We start from the raw sequence: 25,290 nt of genomic DNA on the forward strand, positions 1-25,290 counted from the left end.
GAGAATGTGATGAGGTTGAGAGGTGGGGAAGTGGCGCATATATGACTCTAGATGTGGGAATGAGGAAGCCAATGGGACGTCCTAGGCCAGATCTAAACCAGCTGAGTATATAGCCAACAGAGGACCAAAGCGACTTATCTTCGCCAGAAGGATGCATTGTGGTCGTACAGAGAACTTCAACCTCGGCGACACATGGGCTTTATGACTGTATATACGCCGTGTCGGTGCTGTAAATCTGGCCAGGTTCATGGCCTCCCCTTCCTAGGCAAACTTCCATCGAGATCCAGTTGCGCACTACCGGATCCGAAATCCACGACAAGATGGCCCTTCCGGCATATTCCTCCTTCGAAGATGATGTGAAGAAGAGGGGTTATGCAATCGCGTTTGAAACCCACACAGTGTTTCTGACAGGAAGCACCGGTTCTTTGGGAGGTTGCCTGCTGTACAAGTTGGCGCTACAGCTCCCGACACGAAAGATCTTTGCCCTGGTGCGCGGATCGTCGGAGCAAGCTGCGAAGAAGTGGGAAAAGACGATGCCGAATCAGACGCAGGCAATTCTCGCTTCCAACAAAGTCCACTTCGTCATCGGGGACATAACAAAGCAGAATTTTGGTATCAGCGCTGCAAGCTTGAAGCAGTTGCGCGAGCAGGTTACGCTTATTATGCATACCGCAGCGAAGATATCTCTCGACGCCGACATCATCGAGGCCCTCGAGAACAACTGTTTCCCGTCTCTGGAACTTGCCAAGATGGCTTCATCGTTTAGAAGGCTCAAAGTCTTCGTTCAACTGTCCACTGCGTACGCTAATAGCTTCCTGCCGGACGGGCATATCGGGGAGCGGCTATACAACCTCTCAGATGCAGACCCTGAGGACGAAATTGCATCCATACAGCTATCGGGAGGCGCACCCCATACGCCACGGTTCTCATCATCGTACACACATTCAAAGCACCTCATGGAGCATTTGATGCTGAAACGCTTTCCAACTCTTCCTCTTCTATTCATTCGCCCCACAATCTTCGCACCTGCCCTTCGGCACCCGTACCCAACATACGGACCTGATGGCTCGCATCCATTGAACAAGTTCGCAGACTTGCTAATTTCAGACCGTGGAGGAAAGCAGATTTGGCATGCAGCAGAAGGGTATGAGAGTGGTGCAAACATCTTGGACGAGATTCCTGTGGATTTCGTAGCGAATGCTTGTTTGTTACATGCCGCAGCAAGGACGCTTGGGATTGTGCAGATTGGATCCCAATTGTACGTGCTGCGGACATATGACGACTTCCTCGAGCTCTTACGAACGCATGCTCCCCCGGATATTAGAGATCCACTGCCCACAATCACGTTCGTGCAAGACAGAAGTATCCCTCAATCGTTCCTAGCAGAACTGGTGAAAGTAGCAAGCCGAAACTGGATATTCGACTGCGGCAGGTCGTACTGGTTGAAGGGAATTGGGGGGCCGCTGAGTATACAGGCATGCGAATATGATGCGGACAGGCTCAACACCGCTCGTGTCGCAGATATCTATAAGAAGAACTTGAGGAGGACCACAAAGCTTTGATAGCAGTCTAGATGAAGGGTATATGAGTTATTTCTCATTGGCTGCTCTCGCGCTCGTTCGGGTTTCTGAGTTCATGGCCATTGATCAGTATTGAATTGTCCAAGATAGTCCATATACGTACCAGACAAAATAATTCTCAGCTATCGATATGTAAGCATAAGCCATTGCACAATTACCTCGACGGCAGTACGATGCAACGAGAAGACAGATTGCTATCTTAGTTCGTCTGATGCGGTGTTCCCAGCGCCACTTGATCAGGCTGAGTGGATTGTCGCGGTGAGTCAATTCTTTGTCTCGGCCACATCAAAATACTCTTCCACCTAGGATAATAGGAGTGCAGTTCCACAGACAGATCTGAGACTAGTGCCGAACCCGAGTTTTTGGCCCACCATACTCTGCCGTGAAGTTCATGAAGTAGGGCACCCCAGTACATCAGGATGAGCAAGGCCAACGGCTGGCGAGATCTCAAAGCATCGACGAAACCTTTCTTGGCTGCTGCGGTCCATGCCAGGATTGACGCGACGTCTCTCGAGTTCGCGTATCTAGTAAAACATTGTCGCAGGAGGGCTAGAGCATCCTTCAACATGCTTTGTTCATCTGGATTGCCCATCTCGTTTAAGAGTGTGGAGAGGTTATCCAATGCTGCCTCTGTGTCTGCGTCTAAGCCAATATTCGACCGTTCCCAGAAATCGCCCCCTGAGCTGAAGAGCTTCAATTGCATCCATGGACGACAGATGCGAAGAATGTTGCTCACACCTTGTAGCAATTCAGTAGCAAGGATTATCTTCTCGGTCATGCTGACTTTTTCGTCTTTTTCTGTAGTCAGTTGTGGAAGGGCTATGCCAATAATAGTAGTCACCACGGAGTGAGCGAAAACTGCGTCACAATTTTCGTAATTTATGTCGTCTATGGCATGTCGGAAGGGTGTCAACGTTTGATTATGGTATTCAAGCGCCGTGTTTATATAAGTGCTTGCCCCCATAGGATCCATCGATGAAGCCATGTGCAACGAAGCAATCGCCAGGATGCCGTTCATGAGAAAATCATGAGCCAGTGCTTTCCGCGGAACAACCATCTGCCAGATATAGAAGTCCGCCGAGGAGTTGCATAGACTCTGATACGTCTCCGTGGAGAATTTGTGCATTAATTCCAATTTCCGAAGCTCCGCGCTGGATGCACCACCAGATACACTGTTGATATCCTGTGCTTGGCGGTAGGGCTGCGCGATATAATGGGGCGTATGTTGGCCTGGTGCTGGCGTCGAGCTTTCTGAAATATTCGTCGAGTTGTGAGCCGCCGGAGTCTTGGAATAAACGCATTTCAGCTCCCTGTTCGTGCAATTGAGACATGGCGGGCCTTGTTCGTCGCACTACTGGATTGGTTAGAACAGCAACAGTCAAGACCATGAACACGATAAGTCAATGTAGACGGCCATGACTGCCAAACTACTGAAGTAATTCAAAGCGCAAGTTTTCTTTAGGAGGTAGAATTGTTCCTTACTTTGACACGTCTTTTCTTGCACTGATCACACCCATATCGCGACTTTGTATGAGACCTCCGAGGCGGCATTTCGAACGAGGGTCGAGCCGTAGAAGGCGCATATCGCAGAATCTCAACAAGTTCCAATCCTAATGACAGCTTTGTGCCCCGGTCAGACGAAAATTGGTGAACAAACTGACATGAATCGTTGAGGTTGAAACTTGAATCTGACATGGAGCAACAAACACGTGGATCCACGTGGTTATCGGCTTATCGGCACGTGACTATGATTTCTGGCAGAATTCAGACGGGCGATGCCGCCCGGCGCCACCCATGGCCCGCTCCAAGTTCCAACGCCCAGCCTTAGGCCCTTAAGCAAGCAGGATTTGGTCCAGTCCATGGTCTCCAAGAGTTGCCCAGATCTTGGTCGAATGATGGCGAGTTTTCTGTTCCCACGAAGACGACATGTGACTATATCTTTCGGAGTACAATGCAGACATCGCGCCAAGCAGGGTTGAGCTCCTCGATCGCAACAGAGCTGTTCTTTGATAACTCAATCTGAGGTCGGCATTGAAGCAGCCAGCGCGATCTTTGAAATAATGTTGACAGCATCCTAAACCTGTTCCGACATCCGAAGACGCGCCGAACATTCTCACTTTCTATGGAGTAAGCGAGATGAGCGGCTTGCGAATGCCGATTTTGCCAAGATCCATACTCCCCAACAATAGAGATATCGCGCGAATCATACCCGGACGCGAAGATGACATCGAACCGAATAATCTCCAGGCAAATTCTCCTAAGCGAAGTGCAGTTGAATTGCCTCTCCGTCGTTGGCCGGTTACCAAGTCTTGGACCGGGGATAAGAATCTGATGCTGGGTCAGCGGGGCTTCGCGAGAACGAAAACGATAACGATGGCGAATACGGCCGGACTAGCCAATTACAGACTGTCAGCGGAGAATTTTATACTACTCACTCAGATCCACCAACGGATAGCAGCGCCTCATCTCCAAGAACGGAGGGGAATCCGAGAACCCCGTTGCAGGGGTCAAGCCGCGACTCGAGCGGCTTCTGTCTCACACAGAACAACCCGGAGCACAATTAGTAATTCGAATGGAGCAATCCTGGACACCCTATATGTCCCTTGAGGGGCGTGTCAACATTCTGGTTTATTTCCTTTTTCTCTCTTTTCCCCCTCTATCAATACTGCTCGGCGCCTTACCGTCCCGCCTACGATCCTTCCCTTCGAGCTCTCGATGGCGAGCTACGAGAACGCTAGTTACGACACCTGTCCCAGAGTCGGCCCAGGGTGTCCGGTTGAGGCAACAACATACGGATATTATCCCAATTTCGCCGGAAATGTGTTCTTCGCTGTTTTCTTCGGCTTGCTGGGTGTGCTACAGCTCGGTGTCGGAGTATACTACCGATCATGGACGATAATGATTGCGCTGGCATCCGGGGCGTTGATGGAATTGGCGGGCTATATAGGTCGTGTATTAATGAACGACAATCCATGGAATGGTGACGCCTTCAAGTTGCAAATCGTCTGTCTCGTTCTTGCCCCGACTTTCATCGCCGCCGGTATTTACCTCACCTTGAAGCACATCATCCTCACTCTCGGCCCCGAACACTCTCGCCTAAAACCCAAGCTCTTCACATGGATCTTCATCAGCTGCGACGTGGGTTCCCTGGTCCTTCAGGCGGCCGGAGGCGGTGTCGCGGCTGCTGCAGGGAATGACTACGACCTTCTGAAGGCTGGTGACGATATCATCATTGCCGGTATCGCATTTCAGGTGGCGACCATGTCCGTCTGCGGACTCCTCGCGGTCGAGTTCTTCTGGCGAGTCAAGAAGAGCGGGCCTGGCTCCTTTAGCGAGAAGTCTGTCGGCCGAAGGAGTATACATCTCATCATCTTCGCGGAGGTCTTCGCTTACGTCACCGTCTTGATTCGGTGCATCTACCGGTACGAGCGTCCATGCAGATACAAAGGAGGGCGATGCGCATAATGAGAAACATGCTAATTCGATGACCTGATAGTATTCCCGAGATGGCTGGTGGATGGGGTAACCCACTGATGCAGAAGGAGAACGAGTTTCTCGTCCTTGATGGAATGTGAGTCGGATAACCCTCTTGATTTGCTCGGGCATCAATTGTTAACGTGGTAAATCCAGGATGATTGCACTCGGAGTCTTGTCTCTCACCGTTTTCAACCCCAGCTTCTTCCTTCCTTCTCTACGAAAAGGTGTAAAGAGCCAGCCGTAAGACTTTGAGGCATATCTATTTATATATATTCAGATCTCGACGTATCTATAACCAAGCAATAGATACACTCTTGTACATATTTTTAAGATTTCTGTCTGTTATTCTGGAGCATAGTCCAACCATCCATTAGCAGGCGTGGTTTTGGTCCGACAATACTTCTAACTTACTATTTGCGCATTACCTACATCTGCCAAAAATAATCAGAGAAAGTCTTGTCCCAAGTTGCTCCAGTTCGTTGAGAAGCAACATTAAAGGCCTTCATTCGTGTAACACGTCTGGCTCCCTGACGTAACGCTGAAAGATATATAAACGTGCTATGTAGGCAACACAAACGAGCAAAGATAGCAGAAGAAGATTCAAACGGATTCAATGTCCCAAATAGACCCCAAGCCAGTAGATCGTAGGGAAACCGAAGAGAAAGAGCCGCCACACCTAAGCAAAGCAAAGCGGGCCGGAGAAGTCTATGTAGCGAGGGCGGGCAAGGGACGGGGGATAATCGGAGAGATGGATAAAAATCAAATGTCAATGTATCCAAGTAACGCCCTAACACCAGTTGCGTTATATGGCCCAGACTATGATTGCAGCGAGATGGGACGAAAGACTGTCGCGTTCGTGTAAAATCAATCTGAGGCCAGACTCATTCCTCCCCAAGGCTCTCCCGAACACACTGGCGAACGCGCTTCTTGAATTCCTTGGGGTCCTCCCGCCACAATCGGGCGGCCTCTACGTTCGCGGGACTCTCGTCGTTCGGACTCGATAGCATGGAGATGACAGAAAGGAGGATCGTTTCAGGGGTCTGCACCGGGGACCAGCGCTCTGCGGCGGATTCGTAGCCGTACTTGTCTTCCTCTGGTGGGTGGAGAATCGAAATGCAGACTTCGCCGTTCGGGTAGACTGGAAGTGTGTAAGTAATCTGTCGGCAGCTCTGTCTTCTGTAAAGTAGGGTTTCTGCAAGGTTCAGACGAACTGTTTGGGTGGAAAAGTGGTGACTCGAATTTCATCTTTGGGGGCATATGAGGGTATTCTGAGGGAAAGGAGAGTCGAGCCCGGAAGAAGCCACCTGAAAAAGAAACACAGTTAGCAAAGACCTCTTTCAAACAATACAACCTGAGTGTCATCCAGACTTCAACGCCTGAAAAGACCACCTGCGGCTACTCACCACCGTACAACTTGACATCGTCCGAAATCATGAGCATGACCTCCCATTCGAAGACATTATTATCCACTAGGCCACAGCTGATCCCAGGGATATCTTTATCCGACTGCATCTGTTGTAGCTGGCGAGCCAGCATGCGGCCTGCCGCTGTTGTGGCCATGGCGATAAGCGGGGGCGGGGTCCGGTAACCGTGGGCGAACGACGAGGACGAAGGGAGAGCGGATGCGGCACACGAGGTATCGTCCTATCAAGGACAAAGGATACAGATGAGACGAGACGCCTTGAAGGTGGAAGAAATAAAGATAAGAAAGGGTGGATTGCCTGCAGGACAAAAGGACGGTCACGAAGAGTCTGTCAGTTGATCGTGAAATAACCACAGACTCGGGCGGTGTGGCTAGCTGAGACACGCTATTGGTCAAGATTGGGCGGGGTTTTGCAATTTCCCCCTCATCAGCGCTCACTGCCACAGGGGTCCCCGGGGCGAAAATCGGAGAATCATGGCGCTTGTCATACGTGTTGTTTATTCCCAGTCGTGATCAGCCGTTGCTCAAGTTGAAAGCGAATATAGCTCGGAGAAAATTATCCCGAGTGCTAAACACAGCATGAATAGCACGACGCCAAGAGCTACTTACTACAGTATATATGTCCGCTTCGCCGTGATTAGTATTAGACAACGCAATGCCAGTATCAACATCTTAATGAGAATGAATCAACTATTAGACCAAGAGATATCCCAACGCGTAGATACATTAGGAACTAGTGCTCCTGAGCGAACCAGAAACCAATAGCCATGCCCGTAGTGGAGGTGGAGAGATAGTGCACATCAACGGTAGACCAACTTCAGCCCTTAGTTCTTGTCTCCGGTCTTGGGAGCAATCGCGCCACCCATGACCTCAGCGACGATGATGAAAGAGAAGAGAATAGTGACGGCAACCTGAAGAGCCATGGCCTTGCAGATGGCCATGGTGTAGCGCTTAAAGCCATCGCGGTCGAATGTCTTCCAAGCATCCTTGATGGACAGAACCCCACCGCCGACAATGTCGGGAAGAAGCTTTCCGCCGAAGCTGCGGTCGAAGGGAACAATGGCCTCATCCTCCTCAGGGAGCATAGACGCAGCGACACGGATGAAAATGACACGAGCTGGGATGGAGGCAAGCCAGCTCACGAAGCCAGCAATAGCAAGAATGTTGGCTGCAGCACGGTAGCCATCGGGAGAGTGCTCCTGTCCGTCGTTGATGAAGTTAATCTCCTTCAAACCGTGAACTTGCTTGATAACGAACAGAGTGGCATAGTATGCGCCATAGGTCAGGAGATGCTCGAAAGCAGCAGCAGGAACAATCTTGCGCATGTTGCGAATGCTGGGAATGCGCTTGTAGAAACGCTTGGGGGAAGGCTCGGAGATGACGATATGCACCCAGGCAACCTGGAGGTTGGCGAGGAGAACTGCGGTAATCATCTTCACGACGAATTTACCCACAACCGACTCAGAGGAGAAAGGAATAAGAGAGGAGAGGACGCTTTCAGCGATGTTGTATGTGATGAACATGCTGAAGCCGCGGAAACGGGACAAACGACCAGCGCGAGCGCGAAGATGGCGGACAGTGGTGCGCAACTTGCTGGTGATGGGCCTGAGAGGAGCGGTCTCAACCTCCATTTCTTGGCCGGCGGGATCACCGGGTTGCTTGTTGGAAGGGTCGGCTTCGACGCGGACATAGAATTCAGGGTTCGAGTCTTCCACGGCAGCGAGGGCAGGAACGAGCAATCCATAGGTGTATTCGATCTGGAACAAATGCAGTCAGCAGGCTGTGGGGATAACTCAGAACAAGCAGAGCTTACAGCGAACAGCGCAAACACAAGCGCAAGGACGGTGATGAACAGTAGCGCAACTAGCCAAGCAGGCCCCATCTCGAGCTCGATCGTGGGCACATCGCCCCCGGCGTCCTTCAGGGTGGAGATGGCCTCTACGCCGCGACGGACAAAATGAGAGACCGCCATGACGAATATATCAGCACGAGATGATGATATTGATATTAGAGTGATGGAATATGATGGAAAACGACCAAGAGAGGGACAGGAGTTGGATGGAAGAGAAGGAAACAAAAGGAGCGACGGGCGGATAAGCGTGGTTCTTGAATCCTGTGGAAGAGCCTGGGGAGAAAGCCAGACTCGACCCAGGCACCAGCGGCGGCGGCTGAGCAGCCTAAGACTCCAGAGGCCAACCAATAGGCGGGGAGCTCGTCCTTAGCGCGTTAAAGAGGCTCAATTATTAATGGTCTTGGGCAATCGACCGTGATTAGGTCATGAGTTGGGCGGCAGCAAGGTTAGAAAACATGAAGCAGCACGAAATCACGGTCAACTTTCTCCGGGCTCATTCTGATTCTTGTTGCATCTATTTCAACTTCACATCGAGGCCATGAGGCTCAAATCTTGGTTGCGGAACTGGTGATGTTTTGCACTATTTGCACAACTTGTCTCAGCTTGTTACATCATCAGCCAATCACCTTCCACCATGATCGGGCTCCATGTGATGCAATTTCCGTTTCAAGATAAGCGCTGCGACCTTTGTTCTCGCTCGAATCACAACACCCACCCTCCCCAACAGGATCAGGGACAGGGACCGGATTCCTTCGCTCTGCTGCCTCTCTTTGGACACGAGCCGGATCTCATTTAAAGCGTATAATACCAGTTTTCCATGCCCTCAATGCGGGCTCCCGTCTCTCTCGCCTTCTTGTTCACTTTCCAGAAATAAATGTCCATGATCACGGTCAAGCATATGCTGACCATCGTGATACCAAACGTGACCCAAATGCCAGTAATATAGTACGGACTTTCGCTTGACTTGAACGAGACACTCGCGATGATCCCACCAAGTCCTCCACCGATCAAACAGGTAGCAGATGCAACCCCGCGCTTCGAGTGGGATCTGATGTTGTTGGCTTGATACGCAAGGACACCTGGTATGCAAAATTGCAAAGCTCCCACGCCTATCAATATGGGATAAGTCAGTCACACGGCACATCTAGTTTGCTGCACCAGACTTACCGAGGAAAACCCCAAAATATCTTGCCCCATTGGCCTTGCCGTACGCCGTGATGATCATCCCAATGGCGGTTAGCAACTGATGCACAGCAATGACGGGCCCTCGGATTTGATATCGATCGGTGAGCCATCCCGACAAATAGGTAAGTGCGGCGGCTAGGATATAAGGCGGCGCGCTGAGCAGTTGGCTCTGGTTTCCTGTAAACCCCATTCCAGTCATGATAATCGTTTTAAAATAGCTAAATGCATAGCCAGGAAGTGTTGACGCCATGAGGTTGAAAGCCCAGAAATACAATTTCCAATCCTTGAGGTGATGCATGATGCGCTTCGCTGTCATTGGGTCTTCCTCGGCGTCTCCACGGTCATGGTTTATGCGGTCAATCACGAATTGTTTCTCCTCAGGCGATAAGAAGCCGTCTGCCTTGGTTGGGAAGTCGATGATGATGAACCACCCAAGCATGCAAACTCCCATTGTTATCGCGCCTTCGATTATAAAGATCCCTAAACACAGGATTAGCTGAGACTTTTGGGTCTAGCGAGTGTTGCGTACATCTCCACCCGTTTAGACCATGCGTTCCCTTCAAGAGAGTCAAAGCATACGCAAAGATGGCTGCGAATGCATTGAGAACGACCGACATCAGCCAGAAAGCCGCAAGCCTCTTCCCGACTTCAAAACGTTTATACCAACATGTGATCAGATAGGTGCATCCTGGTTCTGTCAGTTTGTCGCATCGCTACCAGCGTGTGCACTTTGAATGTGGTACCTGGAAGAAAACCGGCTTCCATTATTCCTGTTTATCCAGAGAACTGCATTAGCTTCGCCGCGATTTCAAGGAATAGCTTCCTTACCTAGAAGCGTCCGACAAACGGCCATTGTTGCCCAGCTATACGTGAAGCCCATACCGATCAAAATAGCACCAAAGCTGATGCCGAGGAATGCAAGCCAGTTTGCAGCACCAGCCTTCGGCAGTATGATGTTCTAAATTTGCTTGATTAGCATGGTCACTTCTGTTAGGGTATGGCGCACAAACACTCGGGATTTCAAAGACACTATTACGGCCAGCCGTCAGATAGTCGTCTACAGATCCTCGGGCGGTTGGGGCCTTACATGTATGCCACGAAGAATACCATGACAATGATGGTATACCTCTGGCCGACGTCGAGACCAAGGTCTTCCTCCATTCCCGCCACGAAGGCAAGCCCGAGATTTGTCCGGTCGATCAGGGAGATTGAATACATGATTCCTAGTATGGGCAGAAGACGAAGGTCAACCCGTCGCCTGGGGCCGAGAAAGGTTGGTCAGTGTGGTTCATAACCCGCGCAGGAGAAGGCGACGCACATTACTTTCTTCTGATGAACTTCATCGATGCCGAACACAGGAGCCCCGTCATCTCTGCCCTTTTCAAGTTGGACGGACTCCAAATGATCTGCCGCTGAGACCTTTTCTTCTGTGCTGTGTTCGCGTGTCTCTGTCATTGTCATGGGTTGCAGGTCGAAGTGCCAAGAGACAATATCTACGGTTTCAAGGACAAGGAAGCAGTCGAGCTGTACTCCTCGTGTCTTATAATGGCATATACCTCTGGCCGAAGAAGGCTTCTCACTCTATAACCTTAACTGTGGAATTGCTGCGTTTAACCGAGTTTAACCTGGGGACATGGTCTCTTCCACCCTTTCTCTAGCCGGTTGACCGCGGCGAAGAGCTATCAGGCCACACAATCTTGAGATCTGGAGCCGCTACCCCGCATGTTGATCTCATGCCAAGACGTCTAGAGTTGCGGAAGATGCTTTCTCCAAGGTCTTCAGCCCCCTCCATCCCGGAGCATCTCCGGTTGACAGCTACAGACTCAGGGTTTGTCTCGGGACATTCAGTTCGCACCAAATCCTGCTCTGTTATGCGAAATCTGATATCCATTGATATCCGTACGTTTTCTGCGCAATTCTGCGTGACCCGCAGACAGAAGCGGAATTCAGACTCTTTCATGTGTAACGAAAAATCCGACCTGGGGCATGAATCGGCCTTCAGCGCCTTGGCACAGCGCGGGGAGTGTTCTTAGGACTTGGCATCGTGGAATTCCCTCCAGTCAAATCGCATCGAAATGCGAGCCTTCTCCGCGATTGATGCCAGGACATGGAGATTTGCCGAGTCACAGGCCATGTCATGATGGCGTGGATTCATTTGGCACAGCTCCGTTGCCAATCAAGTCATCACATGGCCGAGACAGGGTTATCTCGACACTGACGATAACCTTGAACGGAGTAGAGAATGATAGTGAACCCTCGGCGTAAATACCATGGTGTTCGCAAATGCCAGAAGTGCACGCACTGGGAGCAATCGCAGCGGAGGGATGAACTGGGTGGGTGATCTATGCTCTTAGCCGAACTCGCATTACCCGAACATTGTCCGCGGAGATTCTGACCAGTCTACAAGACTTGGAATGTGGCTTTCGCACTGACACGCACAACGGCCTGTGACTTCTCAGATGGCCTTAGGCCTGCATGATGCTTACGTTCGACGCCACACTTTCTTCCGTCTTTCTCACGAGTTGGAGTCTAACGCCCAGGGTTTACTCCCGAGAAACTCGTAGCCTTTGCTTATTCTGCAGAAGAAAACGTGTAGGAGAACTCCATTTTTGCAGAGAGACGTGACATATAGGTGAGGAGTGGTCTTATCCGCAGATATTCGTTTCTATTAAACTATTGCCCTAGTCTATCAATGCTTTCACCAGTTTTTTACTCGTTCGGCCCCTCAGTATACGAGTTGGAATATTCCACACGCTCGTCGTACTCAGTCTCATCCAACCTCCGCAAGAACCCTCCCTCGATCAAGCCAAGAACATTCGTCGGTGCCACGAACTGCGTCCCCATACCTGGCTGCTCGAACCATGGCGCGATCGGACCGAGGCCGACGACAAACTCTTTGATCACTTGGTATACGTGGTAATTGAATGGATAGTTGCCGTCGTACGTGATCAGGTTACTCGGCGGCAACGAGCGCTCGATGTAAGGAGCACCAAGTGCCGCGAGGAAGGTACCGTATTCGGAGCCGAAGCGATCGAGTTTCTGCCCAACGGGCAAAGTGACATTGCCAATGATTGGGACTTCTTCGTCGTCTACCATGAACCCGTTCTCAGGGGGGTAGATGTATGTTCCCTCCGGCGCAGTACTTGTGGCCCATTTCTCGAGGAATTCGGCGGGGCAGAGGGCGCCGAAGCGGGCATAGGTGCGGAGTCCGTTTCGAAGAGGGAATCTGCGAGGGTATCTCACAGGTCCCAGGCGAGAGTCACCACACACATAGGTGGCGTTGCTGAAGGTGATACCCTCGCAAGGGTTGGGGAAGCATCTGGCTGGGAAGAGGTCCTTCCATAGGACCATGTCAGCCACTCACTCGATGCCATTGGACTGAAAGTTACCTCATGGAAAGCCGGCGCCGGTGCAGCCCAAACCGCTGCAGGCGTTAGGACGTTCAATGCGAGAATGAAACTGTGAAGCCGCATTTTGGGATTAGAGAGGAAGATGCAGTGACGGCGGAGGATGAGAGCATTGAGGCTTCTTATACCCTGCCCAGCTGCAGGTAATAGGCCGAGTTTGTTCAGAATCAAGCTACTGGGATCTAGCCTTGTCGTGTATGCAGCCTACTCTGGAGGAGGCCCCTGATCGCCTGATGTTTCTTGGCGCATTGATGCAGGTTCTTACGCACCGACGTGGTTGTTTCCTCAGTTGGTCGCATGGCTTTCAGCTTGGAGGCTCAGCCCTAGAGCCAACATGCAGCTACTAGTAGTACAAGTCCCAGTCAAATTCGACAGCTGCCAGAATCTACTTCGGGCACCCGGCGTTGAGGGGAGCCATGGAGTTCGCAGAACCACCACGCAGTGCAACGAACTGAAGTTCATTCCTCCAGAAGAGTTGCAACCAGGCTGATCAACAAGTTCAAGATCCAGCCTGCGAGAAGGATCGGACCGATCCAATGATCAACACCAAAATATCACCCAGAACGGCTTAGGCGATTTTACATGGTCTCTGCGTGCAGATCTTGGCGCTCCGCGATTGGATACAGCATCTTCCACAGACACAGCAAACATTTCGCGATCAACCAGCTGAGATGCAGCCACTCTGGGCCCAGGCTGAATAGTGCTTAAATGACCAAGTCTCGAAGAGACTGATTGGTTTCTTTGCTCAATGCGAGTCTCAACATGGACTTCCATGCAGGAAGGTGGCACATTTTCCGTTTTTGTACAGCTAAAGTCTTGATGGGCAACTTCAGCCGAACAACTCCGACTCAGCTGGCCCAGCTGAGGCCTGATGTAACCTGGACCAGTGGACCAGGACTAGAATATTTGATCGGGTGAGCATGCATAAATCAAGTCGCTTGTCCTTTGCTCCCTAATCCTGGATGTTGATCAGGCGAGAAGCCAAATGGGCTTCGGTCCATTGCGGATTTTCGATAATGGCTCCCCTGGTCGAGTTGGAATACGAACTGGCCCTGCGGCCACCCCAACACCACCCCACTTAGCCTGATGATTGCGAACCAGAGGCCGAAAATTGCCGGATCTGATTCTGATTCGAGATTTCTCGTGAATGCCACGAGGTTCAAGCTCAAGAGCACTGTGGTTAATCGTTGCTGTCTAGAAAGTGGTATGGGCATAAGATCCTGGATTCCCTACTATCCACACTGCGCTCGGCGATCCGAGAACCGTCATTGAAAGTTGGCATCGTTCAATGCCAAAGAGAACCTGGATTATCGGATCATTATTGCTCAGCTTACCTCCGGCTGATATTGCGGTCGAGGAGGTTCCCAGTGCAGGAAGATACCCAAATTGCTTGCTAAAGACTTATAGACCTCTGTGATTCAAGTCATTACTGGATCTTGAATCGATAAAAACCAGCCGCAGGATCTCCACTCGAGGCCATATCTGCTTCAGGCTTAACAAATCCAACCAGCAAGTTTTGATCACGTTCGGATCGTATTATGATTTCAGTCATCTGAGGCTCTTCATCTCCTTGTTCTGCTCGAATGGAACCTCGAGATTTCCCTTCCGAGGCCTATTTTGAGGAGCTTGAGACTAAGCTTTAGTTAGCTGCCCTACACACACTGTGGGTCAGGGTCGGCCAACAGCTGGAGTTATAGATTCGCTCACCCGAGCCTGCCAAAGTCAAGTATTTAGGACTGCATCTTGGCTAGTTGGATTGCTGCGACAGGCAAGTCTCACCTTCTCAAATCCCAAGAGGAAGTTGAATTACTGTATATCCCCCTCATGCTGGCCCCGTCACGGATTGAATGTCAATCCTATTTTGGGAATGTGAGCTTGAAACATCGACAGATCGACGGCGCCATGTAGAGTCAGGCATCTCATGAAAACCGATATTCTAACTCGTGGAGTGGCATCCAACCAGATCGAGCGATCTCGGTACTATCACACTGCTTGAAGTATGACACGAAACCAAACTATTCACAACCCCTCAAGGAAACCGCATAAACACCTTTGGCTCCAAATCCTGGTCAAACCTCTGATGATGATACTCTGGCGCCTCTTCAATGCCAATCATACTGCTCACGATAAAATCCAAATTCATCCTCCCCAATGTAACAAGCTCCTCCAACCTTGGTATCAACGGGTCCCGCACCCCGGGTCAACCACTTCTTAGAGAACTTCACAGTGGGAAACTGCACGAGGCCCGACAGGTCTCCTGCGCGCGGTGTGCCTCTCAATTTGCCCGGCGCCGCGACAACTCCTATAGCTCCCTACCTGCCATGCTGCGCAGCGACGCGCACCATATCCAATATGATCGCATTCTCCAGGCGGTCTAACGTCGGGTTGACGGCCCCATACCCCACACAAGCCACAGCACGGGCTACGTCACCCGGTTCAAGGCGCAGAATCTCGGCTGCAGGGTCGCCGCCCGTGCTGTTGACAGAGATAGGAATCGCGCCGATAGACCCCGCAGGCTCCAGACGAGCGGGATGCACCGCGTCGCAGGGCGGAGCAGGTCGAAAGCAGGCCGACAGGACAGCACCAAAGATAGCACCAAAGATAGCGACAGTGTCACCTACTTCAAATCCCTATTACGTGAGTGCCGTCCAGCCCGTGGCGAAGAAGTCCGAAAGGAAGAGATAGGAGATTTGTTGGGTAGCGTTCGCGGCGGGGATAGGAATGAATGAGTTCTACGCGTGTGGGACGACGAGGTATTCGGCTGGAAAACAATCAAGTTAGGCAAGTGCGTTCCGAGTCAAACGGTTACTGGGGAAGGTGCGGGGATACCCTAGGCGCCATAGAACCTCCCTATATCTCCCCAAGGCCAATCGAGCCTCCAAAATTCGCCTCTGACTCCGGCGCGGGCCATATTCAAAGGTCCTGAATCGAGAGTATCAGGGATAGCGATGTGGTCGCCGACCTGCAGGGACTCGGCACCTGATCCGACGGACTCGATAACTCCGAGAGCTCCATGGCATATGATCCAAGGTGGACTTGAGCTGCCATAGATGCCGTGGTATGTGCGCAGGTCTGTACCGCAGATAGCGGCTGCGGTAACGCGGACACGAACATCTGTTGGGTTCGAGATGGATGGGACGGGCACGTCCGGGACGGTGACCGTCAATGGGATTCCAGTCCAGAGTACGCGCCCATTGTGCTGTTGAGATTCCCCCCCCCTGCAGAGCGACGAGTAATAGTCTGGTAAGTTGTATTGTTCCCTGATGTTCATTCTACCCGGCCTTATAAATGCGTGGTTCAGGCAGCATGGTGAATGTGCACCTGCATTAGGTTTTTCGCCGTGCGAGGAGGTCTTCTGCGTTAATCAGGCCTTCTTCCTTCCTTGCTGTGGCTAGAGCAATCGAAGAACATTTTCTGTCCGTGAATCATGGTGATAGTGGTGTCTGCACTGGGGATCCACATGAGCAACATCATACGAGACAATTGAGCCGTGACGGCCCAAAGAGAGAAGCCCGTCTGATTCTGGATGAACCGGCAATATGCTGGACTTAACGGGGTAATCCAGACCGAACCCAGCGGCTTATCTCCCCGTAAGTCGCTTACATCGTATGCATCCACAGTGAGGATTGAAGATGATAGGCAGATCGAGGAGTGGGCTGAATGCTTATTTCCTAGCGTTGATACGGTACCGCTGCAGTTTGCATGGAATCAGCCCATTTGCTTCGAGGACACTCGTTGCATACGCCGTGGAATGATGCGATGCAGGGGTGAGTCTGAGCAAGCACTATACTGTACACGTTGTGCATTGTGCATCTTCATCCCTATCAGACTGGCCACAAAGAGGCGCTGGGTACCCAGGGGCAGCTGCAGTACTGCCAGTATAAACACTGAACCGGAGTACTCCGGTAAGGAAGTCCTCGGTGCCGACACATACGGAGAGGCTGACGGAGACTATTGCCACGGGCGTTATGAACCATGGAAACGGGATAAGCCTCGTGCATTAGCGCACGAGCCCACCATAAGCAGTTTAACCCAGAATTGGCCAATGGAGCCGGCTCTCGGCATCTTTAATTCCACGCAGAGTTCTGATGCCGATCTATTCCCAGCGCCCCCGGCCCACTTTTCCGAGATCTTTGACGGTGGTGACGACACTGTCGACCATGTCGATTTGTAAGCTCCCAGCTTTGCCTCGGGAGGGCGCGGCTACCGTTGGAACCCCTCATCCAGCTATACAGTGTACCGCGAAACTTGGCGAACCAAACCAGCCACAACAATGCCCAACATGAAGGAAGCGATTGTGCACAAGGGAGCCACTGTCGAGATTGTCGATAGCCCGGTCCCAACTCCCAATGCGGATCAGGTCCTGATCAAGGTCGTTGTGAGTGGGACAAACCCAAAGGATTGGTATGTCAGCTCTTAGCTGTATTCGGGTCGAAAGTAAGCAAGCTAACGCTGAACACTGCAGGAAGCTCCCAGAGTGGCTTGACAAACCTGGCAATCAAGGCGACGACATTGCAGGTATCGTCGAAGCCGTTGGCGAGAATGTGACCGAGTTTAAGCCTGGAGACCGCGTCGCGGCTTTCCACGAGATGACCACGTCGGGTGGCAGCTATGCCGAGTATGCTATTGCCTGGCAGCATACTACCTTTCATCTGCCAAAGAACACCTCGTTCGAGGGTGAGTTTCTTGGCCCCAGTTGAAGACATGTGCTAACACCAACTAGAGGCGGCGACGCTGCCCCTGGCTGCCTTGACTTCCGTGGCTGTCCTCTACCACCACCTGGCTCTTCCTGAGCCATGGCGTCCCGCTACATCCAAGATTCCTCTCGTCATCTATGGTGGCGCATCAGCCATTGGAGCGTATGCCATTCAGCTCGCCCAGAAGAGTAACATCCACCCTGTTATTGCCATTGCCGGCCGAGGCGCTCCCTTTGTCGAAAAACTCATCGACCGATCCAAGGGCGACACGATCATCGACTACCGCAAGGGCGACGAGGCGGTGATTTCCGGAATCAAGGAAGCCGTGGAAGCATCCGGCGCAGACGCCAAGCTGCTACACACATACGACTGTGTCAGCGAGGGCTCCAGTTATGTCAACCTAGGCAAGGTCGTCGCACCCGGAGGCAAGATCGTCGTTGTCCTTCCTGTAAAGGACTATCCCGGCATTCCGGATCATGTTCAGCTGGTGAAGAATACTGTAGGCTGTGTTCATGCCGATCAGAAGGATCTGGGATACGTGTACTCTAGATACCTGGCCAAGGGTCTACTTGATGGGTGGTTCAAGCCGCATCCGCACGAGGTTATCCCTGGTGGACTAAAGGGAGTGGAACAAGCTCTGAAGAACCTGAAGAACGGAAAGGCCAGCGCGGTCAAGTACGTTGTACGGGTTGCCGAGACTCCTGGTCTCAACGCCTGATCTCAGTTGCAATAGCTGGTCACAAATCATCGCATTCATCAACTCGTCATCAAATTGGCACTCAAGCACACCCACTCACTGTGAACATCACCGTACATCGTAGTCTCATCACTCATGACTGACCTCCTACTCTCTCTTTCTATACTCCTCCTCAGTAACAGCCTCATGCCAAACCGTCTTCCCGATCCCCACAACAAAATGCGTCATGACACTCCCCTCATCCGCCCCATGCCAATGCGTCGTGCCCGGCGGCGCCCAAACTGCATCGCCGGTCTTCAACTTTCTCGGCACACCCCCCTTATCGCAGATCCAGCCGGAGCCCGCAACCACGCGAATGACTTGGCCTCCCTCGTGCGTGTGCCAGTGTGTACGGGCACACGGGGTGAATGTCACATTTGCGATTGCGGCCTCGGGGTTTATCGAGATGGGATCGAGGTAGACGTCCCCGGTGAAGGTGGCGGTGACTTTGGTGGTTGAGGTTGTGGCTGTGGAGCCCGGGTAGATGATGCTTTCAGGCATTGTGAGGAATATCTTGCACCTAGTCAACAGTTAGTATCGCAATAAGTGTAGCCATGTAGGTAGGGGTTTGCTCTGTATTGCCCAACACTGCGTACCTAGGGCAAGGTATGTCAATCAAGGTACGTCAATTCAGAGCTATCTCTCCTTGCTGATAAAGCATTCGGCGACTTTTCTAGAAACTGAGAGCGGGAAGTATATATAGGATTATGGAGCAGACTTGAAAGTGGGAACAGATCTACTCCGTACGTCCCAAAGCCGCGCCTTCCCAGCATTAATGTAGATATATGCCTCATCGATACTACTCCGTACCACTCAGTAGGCAACCTTGCGGCGTGGAACGTTCCAGACGGAGCCCCAGACCGTGCTGACCCGCATAATCACGCCTGTTTGACCACAATAAGTCGATTACCCTGTGGAGTTGAGCGGGTGGCAGGGGGAGTGTCAGCTTCTCCCACTCGGCCGGCGGGATGAACGGACTTGGTTTTGGTCCGTGGTGTACAACTGCCAACCATAGTTTTGTTGATATTGCTTTCTCATCATGCCCTGGGATGCCTGATAGGCCAGCCTGACTGTATACGGCTGGAGGTGGATCGCGAGCAGATGGGCACATGCGCTAGCATCATCGCAGAAGCTTATTTACGGACTTGACTAGGAGGATAAGCATGCTGCAGAAGCGCTTACATCCGACCCGGACTTCATCATCTGCTTGCAATTATGTAGTTGCTTTGCTTCACTATTACTGCCACCCACCAGTAGTACGTACGTACCAGGAAGTGGGCCCCGGAAAGAATTTCATCGAAACGCCACGGGCAGCAGCAACATTCTGGCTCAGCCAATGATTCTCCAAGATTTGGCAGCTGCACCCCAGAATTAAGTCCGTGGTGGACTCAGGGACCCAGGTGTAAGCCGGACCCAAACCTATTTTTTTCTGCAGCCCCTCCCAAGTTTCGGCACGCCTTGCCTGCCACGAGATCCTGCCGCAGAGCTACGCAGTTACGTATTTACGGTGTGGCCACTACTGCTACGTAGCTCTGAGCCTGGAAACAGTATCGATGGCGATCGGGGCAGAACCGTTGTTGGGGAGCCTATGGTAAACCCGGTGCGTGGCGATAGGCCTGCCACTGCCACGAGGTATAAAGTCTGAGGGAGAGCGCCTCCCTGATCTGCTATTCCTTTCTATCTTCGTTATCCACTACTTCTCTTTATCCTGATACCCTCTTCTTTTTCTTCTTCAATCAAAATGAGCACCGACTACAAGTTCGAGGGCTGGGTTGGCCTTGATGCCAGCGCCGCCGAGGGCAAGATGCAGTGGCAGGAGTTCGAGCCCAAACCGTGGGAGGAAACAGACGTCGACATCAAAATCACACACTGCGGAATCTGCGGATCGGATTTGCATACCCTGCGAAGCGGATGGGTACGTCTTTCATCTCTTTCGTTGTCATTTCCCAACTTTCCCCCTTCTTCAACGCATGAATCATGGTCTTCCCCATCTATATCTTGGCTTGCGACTTGGCAGCTAACCAGCAGAATCACAGGGCCCCACCGACTACCCCTGCTGTGTGGGCCACGAGATTGTCGGCACAGCCGTCCGCGTCGGCTCCCAAGTCAAGCACATCAAGGTCGGCGACCGCGTCGGCGTCGGCGCTCAGGGCGAGTCCTGTCTCTCGCGCAAGGGCGATTGCGAGGACTGCGCCTCTGGTAACGAGCAGTATTGCACCAAGCACTTCTCTGGAACATACAACGGCCAGTTCATGAACGGCGGAAAGTCCTACGGCGGATACGCGCGGTATAACCGCTCACCTGCACACTTCACCTTCAAGATCCCTGATGGGCTTGACTCTGCTGCTGCGGCCCCAATGATGTGTGGTGGTGTCACCGTCTACAACCCGCTCCGCCACTACGGCTGTGGTCCAGGCAAGACGGTTGGTATCATTGGAGTTGGCGGCCTCGGCCACTTTGGCGTGCTCTTCGCCAAGGCCCTGGGCGCCGACAAGGTCATCGCCATCTCGCGCCGCTCCGACAAGCGCGAGGACGCCCTCAAGATGGGCGCAGACAAGTACATTGCCACCGCCGAGGACGCCAACTGGGCCGCGGAGAACAAGCGCACCCTCGATCTGATCGTGTGCACCGTCTCCTCATCCAAGATGCCCATTTCCGACTACGTCTCGCTGCTCAAGAGGGACGGCACGTTCGTGCAGGTCGGTGCCCCCGAGGACGGGGCGCTGACTATCCCGGCCCATGTCTTGGTTATGAACGGTGTCAAGCTTGCTGGGTCGTTGATTGGGTCGCCCGAGGTTATTCGCGAGATGCTGCAGTTGGCTGCGGAGAAGAAGATTCAGCCGTGGGTTGAGCAGAGGCCAATGAAGGAGGCGAACAAGGCTATTGTCGACATGGAGGAGGGCGTTGCCCGGTATCGCTATGTGCTGGTGAATGAGAACTAGATGTTGTGGGATGAGAAGAGCGATGTGTGACGAGAGACGAACGATGTATATTATAGACTAGACCTCAATCGACCTGCAAAATGTGCTTTCACTATTCAGACCATGCTTTGATGCGCTTGTAGTTGCATCGCCAATTAGCTTTCGCCTTTGGTACAGTTCTAGTTTTCTAGTACATAAGTGTAGGAGCAGCCCACCTAGTCACCGAGCTCCTTTAGTGATCAGAGCAGGATATAGCTATAGACTGTACAATTTTTGGCTCGATTGCCGCATCAGGTAAAATGAATAGAGTTGGCGCGATGTGTTGTAGTCCGGGGATCCGGCAGAGATAACGTAGATGCGGAGATGATAACAGCGGGTCTTGAGTGGGCTTGCAGAATTGGACTAGGCCTCGAAGAAAGCCGTTGCGATATTCCCTGTGCTCTGGAATCAGGAAAGCTGTTGGGATAGGGGAGGGGGTGGATCCGGACTCAAGGATCCCCCTGTGGGAATCTGCACCTCCGCATCTCGAATTATGGAGAATAACCGAGAGACTCTTCCCATGCTTATCCTCCGGAAGACATGAGACAGCAGACGAGAGACAACATGCTGTGTCTTATGGACTTGAATCATACCGAGTAGTTCATTTACCTGCTTGTCCCCCGTGCTCAGCAATAGCCACCCACACGGATCTCAGTCGTCTCTCCAGGCCTGAGGAGTTTGGCAGGGGTTGAACCCGCGGACGCAGCTGAGCTGTCAGACGGGAGGAGGAAACTTGGCTGGAATGCGCAAGGTTGAAACATCGAAGTCTCCCATGTTTTCCTTTCAGCAATCTAGGGCAAATCGCGGAGTGAGGATGCTCGTCTGTGGATGATTTCAAAAGGAGCAGTCTGGGATCACCCTACAAAAAAACGATCGTAGAGAATCCAAGCGGAAGCAGCAGCAGCTTTGACAGTTTCTGAAGATCCTTGGGCGCGACACTCGGCGAGTTGGATGGAAGACATGCCCGAGGATTTACTTTCACGCACCCGTCGACTGGAGAGGCTGCTGAGAAGGAATGAGTTGGGGCTGATATACCCATGGGAGCAGCCGGTCTGTAAGGCACACATGATTTATCTCACAATCCAGTCCCTGGCCTAATGATGCTGACGACAGCACGCAGGCCTTGCCCAGCCCTGCCGACGTTCACATGTAGCCCATAGGTTGCTTGTATGGTACTGAAGGCCTCGCTGATTTTACACGACTTTGTCAAACCCTAACTCATTTAGCGAGGGAGCAAATTGCAAGATTTATGGATGCAACGATACCTAAGAACTATATGTTGGTATATAGTGGTGGGACTGGGTCCGGAATTTAGTACGGCTGGCGATGGGCTGCAGCTTTCCCCAGCTGCATATCCACCAACCTTCAGTCCATCATCCCTCAACCTGCCTGGCCCTTCAATTCTCATCAATCCTTTTTGGTTGTCTTTGTTGAGTTCCCGCTTTCAGCAAAGTTATCGCCCAGCAATGCAGTATTTCAAGATTGGACCATCGCGCTGGATAGACGAGCCCCGCGCTGCTGCCCCTCCCACCCCCGCTCAGGCACAATCCCAAATCGACGAATGGCTCCACATGGGCAAGCCCTTCTTCCCAAGAGATGCCATCCAAGCCATCCATGACCAACTTCGTGACCCTATAGCCAGAGGGGACGAGATCCTCGTGAAAGCGCTCGACGGCGCTACGATGGCGTTCGAGGTTCGAACCGGCGACATCAAAGAGAGTGAGCAGCAGCGGGAGACCATGTAGGAGCTCTTCTTTTTCTCCTCCAGGCGGTGGCTAAAGATTCCGGGCAAGAGGGAAGCCGTCTATCAGGTACATCTGCTACGAATCCTTGCGATCCGGACAAGAGCTCAGCAGCCGTCGTCCGCATCTGGTCTACTGCCCGATGATAATCCGACACGAAGCAACAACATCTAACCTAATGACTGGCGATGCTCTGCAAACCATCCCACGCAGATCCATAGACGACATATACCACGTCTTCAGCACCGCTCTCCACCTCTGGGCAGAAAGCGACACCTGGATCCAGATCAAAGCAACACTCCTCTCCACACAGGCCACCACTATTGTGAAGAAGATCATTGCATTCGCATGCGGAACAATGTCCCACCCCGACGACGTCCCAGGCGGTTCTTACAACTCCATATTCCAGCATGCGTTCCTCGTGACATTGCAGCGTCTCCTACAGCAAGAGACCAACGGACAAATCGCCTGCGCGGTGCAAGACCCGGCATACACAGATGCCGACCGAGCTGTCTTGGAGACGTACGGCATCCGCGTCCTCGATGATCCAGAGGGATTTCTTGAGGTCGATGACAAGTCGTTGGTACTTTCCTGCTCACCAAATGTTCCGGTGAAGCAAATTGTGGTTGATGTCGCCAAGCCCGCGGTTGTTATTTGGGAGAGGGTTGAAAATGGCAGCTGTCGTGGGTATGTATGAAATCTCGGCGAGTCCGAGTCTTAATCTGAAGACGCGAATGCTAAAATACATGTTGCACAGAACTGACCCGGATTCACCGAGGGTGAGGCAGGTAATGACCCAGTTTTATGATGCGCTGGAGTTTCCGTACGAGGAGCATTTTGGGGACATGGTCATCTATGTCCGACGAGGGTTGGAGGATGCGAGGGGTATGGGTGCATCGACTGAGGCTATCAACGAGCCCCATGTACCAAATGCTTAGCTATTTCAAGATCTGGAAGCGAGCTCCTTTGAAGCTGATCTAGCTCTTTGTGGTTGTCGTGAGGCCTGAGGCCTGAGGCCACTTGAAGGATCGTCGGGGTCCCGAAACGGGGACTGCCATCAGTTGGGTACCCTCCTAGTAATGATCAAGCCGTCATGGTAAAGTGACTAAGGTACTGTGGATACAAAGCCAAGGGTGACTCGATCCTGACTATCGTCACAAGCATTCTTTGCCGCCATAATCCTGTTGCACCGTGGCTCCTCCCTAGTAGTTAGCCCCAACACGACTAGTCTAATGACTCAAGTTGGACTCGCCTACCCTCTAGCTCAGCCCCCTCGTATCGAGCGTCGAATCATCGTGAGTCAACTTCGGAGCACTGCGCCACAGTTACCCATGATCAGGACTTCAATTCCACAAGAGATGCAGCGAGCTGCACGAGCGACAACGAGTACATAAACCCATCCGCCATCACTCGACGGACCACCCAACAAAATTCAACCCCAATGACCCTCTACAAAACTTCCTAACTCAAATCCACCCTTATAAATCTATTGAAATCAACCCAATGAAGCACCTCGCCGCCTACCTCCTCCTCACCCTTGCCGGCAACACCACGCCTACCGCGACAGACATCAAGGAAGTCCTCGGCTCAGTCGGCATCGACGCGGACGAAGAGCGTCTCGCGCAGCTCCTAAGTGAATTACAGGGGAAGGAAATTGACGAGGTTCGTTATATAGCTATTCCTTTTGTGCTCGCTGTTATGCATGTCGGGTTGAATCGAGTGTCGTTTTGGGTGCTAAAGCTGCGCAGCTCATTGCCGAGGGCTCCAAGAAGCTCGCAACGGGCATTGGATCTGCACCTGCACCTGGCTCCGGGGCTGCGGGTGCAGAGAACGCTGCGGACGCAGAGGTTCGAGATGAGTTGGAGATCGAGGGTGGACACGGAGATGATTGCGGGTGTGACGATGAGGACTTTGGATTGGGCCTGTTTGAGTGAAACGACCGTCGATAAGCGTGTGGTGTATACCTCAGGATGTGAGAATATTATCAGCAACCGCGCGGGTTTCTGCGCGAAAACTTGTCCCTCAAGTCATAGTTTTCGGTGTAGTGTCTCCAATATATTGCGAGGTACTCGCCAGTTCCAGGGTCGGCGGCCTGCGGAGTCTTTGTGCGTATCGCTAGATGAGAGAGCAAGGCCATGCATGGGGCGCCTTAAACGAGCGAGAATAATGGCTGCTTCAAGTAGGACATATTGGCCGCGGGGATATATTATCAAGTCGCTGTATAGATTGAG

At 52.1% G+C, this 25,290-nt stretch overlaps 13 protein-coding genes across 13 annotated transcripts; 6 read left to right on the forward strand and 7 right to left on the reverse strand.

Moving 5' to 3' along the window:
* Positions 1 to 320: 320 nt before the first annotated feature.
* Positions 321 to 1,562, forward strand: BJX68DRAFT_254887 (fatty acyl-CoA reductase; the record flags this gene model as incomplete). Its single annotated transcript, XM_071042946.1, has 1 exon — positions 321 to 1,562. The coding sequence occupies one exon, from the start codon at positions 321 to 323 to the stop codon at positions 1,560 to 1,562; it is 1,242 nt and encodes a 413-aa protein (XP_070899747.1).
* Positions 1,563 to 1,779: 217 nt separating this feature from the next.
* BJX68DRAFT_266213 (Zn(II)2Cys6 transcription factor) lies at positions 1,780 to 3,131 on the reverse strand (the record flags this gene model as incomplete). Its single annotated transcript, XM_071045434.1, has 2 exons — positions 1,780 to 2,931; positions 3,063 to 3,131. The coding sequence occupies 2 exons, from the start codon at positions 3,129 to 3,131 to the stop codon at positions 1,780 to 1,782; spliced, it is 1,221 nt and encodes a 406-aa protein (XP_070899748.1).
* A 796-nt stretch (positions 3,132 to 3,927) lies between these two features.
* Positions 3,928 to 5,486, forward strand: BJX68DRAFT_70327 (RTA1 domain-containing protein). Its single transcript, XM_071049641.1, has 3 exons — positions 3,928 to 5,002; positions 5,077 to 5,151; positions 5,211 to 5,486. Exons 1-3 carry the CDS (start codon positions 4,296 to 4,298, stop codon positions 5,299 to 5,301), a joined length of 873 nt encoding a protein of 290 aa, XP_070899749.1. The 5' UTR covers positions 3,928 to 4,295; the 3' UTR covers positions 5,302 to 5,486.
* Positions 5,487 to 5,938: 452 nt separating this feature from the next.
* On the reverse strand, positions 5,939 to 6,617 carry BJX68DRAFT_266215 (putative ubiquitin conjugating enzyme; the record flags this gene model as incomplete). Its single annotated transcript, XM_071045435.1, has 3 exons — positions 5,939 to 6,195; positions 6,269 to 6,361; positions 6,461 to 6,617. 3 exons carry the CDS (start codon positions 6,615 to 6,617, stop codon positions 5,939 to 5,941), a joined length of 507 nt encoding a protein of 168 aa, XP_070899750.1.
* Positions 6,618 to 6,780: 163 nt separating this feature from the next.
* Positions 6,781 to 8,825, reverse strand: BJX68DRAFT_236122 (uncharacterized protein). The gene is made up of 2 exons (XM_071039965.1): positions 8,294 to 8,825; positions 6,781 to 8,237 (listed from the first exon to the last, which is right to left on the reverse strand). The coding sequence occupies exons 1-2, from the start codon at positions 8,450 to 8,452 to the stop codon at positions 7,305 to 7,307; spliced, it is 1,092 nt and encodes a 363-aa protein (XP_070899751.1). The 5' UTR covers positions 8,453 to 8,825; the 3' UTR covers positions 6,781 to 7,304.
* On the reverse strand, positions 8,803 to 10,972 carry BJX68DRAFT_275303 (major facilitator superfamily domain-containing protein; the record flags this gene model as incomplete). The annotated part of the gene is made up of 8 exons (XM_071047823.1): positions 8,803 to 9,441; positions 9,500 to 9,997; positions 10,047 to 10,205; positions 10,261 to 10,287; positions 10,346 to 10,475; positions 10,528 to 10,546; positions 10,605 to 10,775; positions 10,836 to 10,972. The coding sequence occupies 8 exons, from the start codon at positions 10,970 to 10,972 to the stop codon at positions 9,125 to 9,127; spliced, it is 1,458 nt and encodes a 485-aa protein (XP_070899752.1). The 3' UTR covers positions 8,803 to 9,124.
* A 1,254-nt stretch (positions 10,973 to 12,226) lies between these two features.
* Positions 12,227 to 12,990, reverse strand: BJX68DRAFT_266218 (TNT domain-containing protein; the record flags this gene model as incomplete). The annotated part of the gene is made up of 2 exons (XM_071045436.1): positions 12,227 to 12,853; positions 12,907 to 12,990. The coding sequence occupies 2 exons, from the start codon at positions 12,988 to 12,990 to the stop codon at positions 12,227 to 12,229; spliced, it is 711 nt and encodes a 236-aa protein (XP_070899753.1).
* A 1,963-nt stretch (positions 12,991 to 14,953) lies between these two features.
* Positions 14,954 to 16,232, reverse strand: BJX68DRAFT_254893 (chaperonin 10-like protein; the record flags this gene model as incomplete). The annotated part of the gene is made up of 5 exons (XM_071042947.1): positions 14,954 to 15,095; positions 15,130 to 15,236; positions 15,267 to 15,554; positions 15,821 to 16,142; positions 16,201 to 16,232. 5 exons carry the CDS (start codon positions 16,230 to 16,232, stop codon positions 14,954 to 14,956), a joined length of 891 nt encoding a protein of 296 aa, XP_070899754.1.
* An 894-nt stretch (positions 16,233 to 17,126) lies between these two features.
* On the forward strand, positions 17,127 to 18,446 carry BJX68DRAFT_236128 (zinc-binding alcohol dehydrogenase family protein). Its single transcript, XM_071039966.1, has 3 exons — positions 17,127 to 17,328; positions 17,390 to 17,601; positions 17,648 to 18,446. Exons 1-3 carry the CDS (start codon positions 17,198 to 17,200, stop codon positions 18,337 to 18,339), a joined length of 1,035 nt encoding a protein of 344 aa, XP_070899755.1. The 5' UTR covers positions 17,127 to 17,197; the 3' UTR covers positions 18,340 to 18,446.
* Positions 18,447 to 18,465: 19 nt separating this feature from the next.
* BJX68DRAFT_266221 (cupin domain-containing protein) lies at positions 18,466 to 18,858 on the reverse strand (the record flags this gene model as incomplete). Its single annotated transcript, XM_071045437.1, has 1 exon — positions 18,466 to 18,858. One exon carries the CDS (start codon positions 18,856 to 18,858, stop codon positions 18,466 to 18,468), a length of 393 nt encoding a protein of 130 aa, XP_070899756.1.
* Positions 18,859 to 20,048: 1,190 nt separating this feature from the next.
* Positions 20,049 to 21,341, forward strand: BJX68DRAFT_236131 (NAD(P)-dependent alcohol dehydrogenase). Its single transcript, XM_071039967.1, has 2 exons — positions 20,049 to 20,272; positions 20,394 to 21,341. The coding sequence occupies exons 1-2, from the start codon at positions 20,099 to 20,101 to the stop codon at positions 21,297 to 21,299; spliced, it is 1,080 nt and encodes a 359-aa protein (XP_070899757.1). The 5' UTR covers positions 20,049 to 20,098; the 3' UTR covers positions 21,300 to 21,341.
* A 1,442-nt stretch (positions 21,342 to 22,783) lies between these two features.
* On the forward strand, positions 22,784 to 23,997 carry BJX68DRAFT_266223 (SRR1 family protein; the record flags this gene model as incomplete). The annotated part of the gene is made up of 3 exons (XM_071045438.1): positions 22,784 to 23,058; positions 23,111 to 23,746; positions 23,817 to 23,997. The coding sequence occupies 3 exons, from the start codon at positions 22,784 to 22,786 to the stop codon at positions 23,995 to 23,997; spliced, it is 1,092 nt and encodes a 363-aa protein (XP_070899758.1).
* A 565-nt stretch (positions 23,998 to 24,562) lies between these two features.
* Positions 24,563 to 24,993, forward strand: BJX68DRAFT_266224 (ribosomal protein P2; the record flags this gene model as incomplete). Its single annotated transcript, XM_071045439.1, has 2 exons — positions 24,563 to 24,721; positions 24,808 to 24,993. The coding sequence occupies 2 exons, from the start codon at positions 24,563 to 24,565 to the stop codon at positions 24,991 to 24,993; spliced, it is 345 nt and encodes a 114-aa protein (XP_070899759.1).
* Positions 24,994 to 25,290: the final 297 nt, after the last annotated feature.

Source organism: Aspergillus pseudodeflectus (genome assembly GCF_044049435.1).
Source record: "Aspergillus pseudodeflectus strain CBS 756.74 chromosome Unknown BJX68scaffold_18, whole genome shotgun sequence".
Classification (NCBI taxonomy): Eukaryota; Fungi; Ascomycota; class Eurotiomycetes; order Eurotiales; family Aspergillaceae; genus Aspergillus; species Aspergillus pseudodeflectus.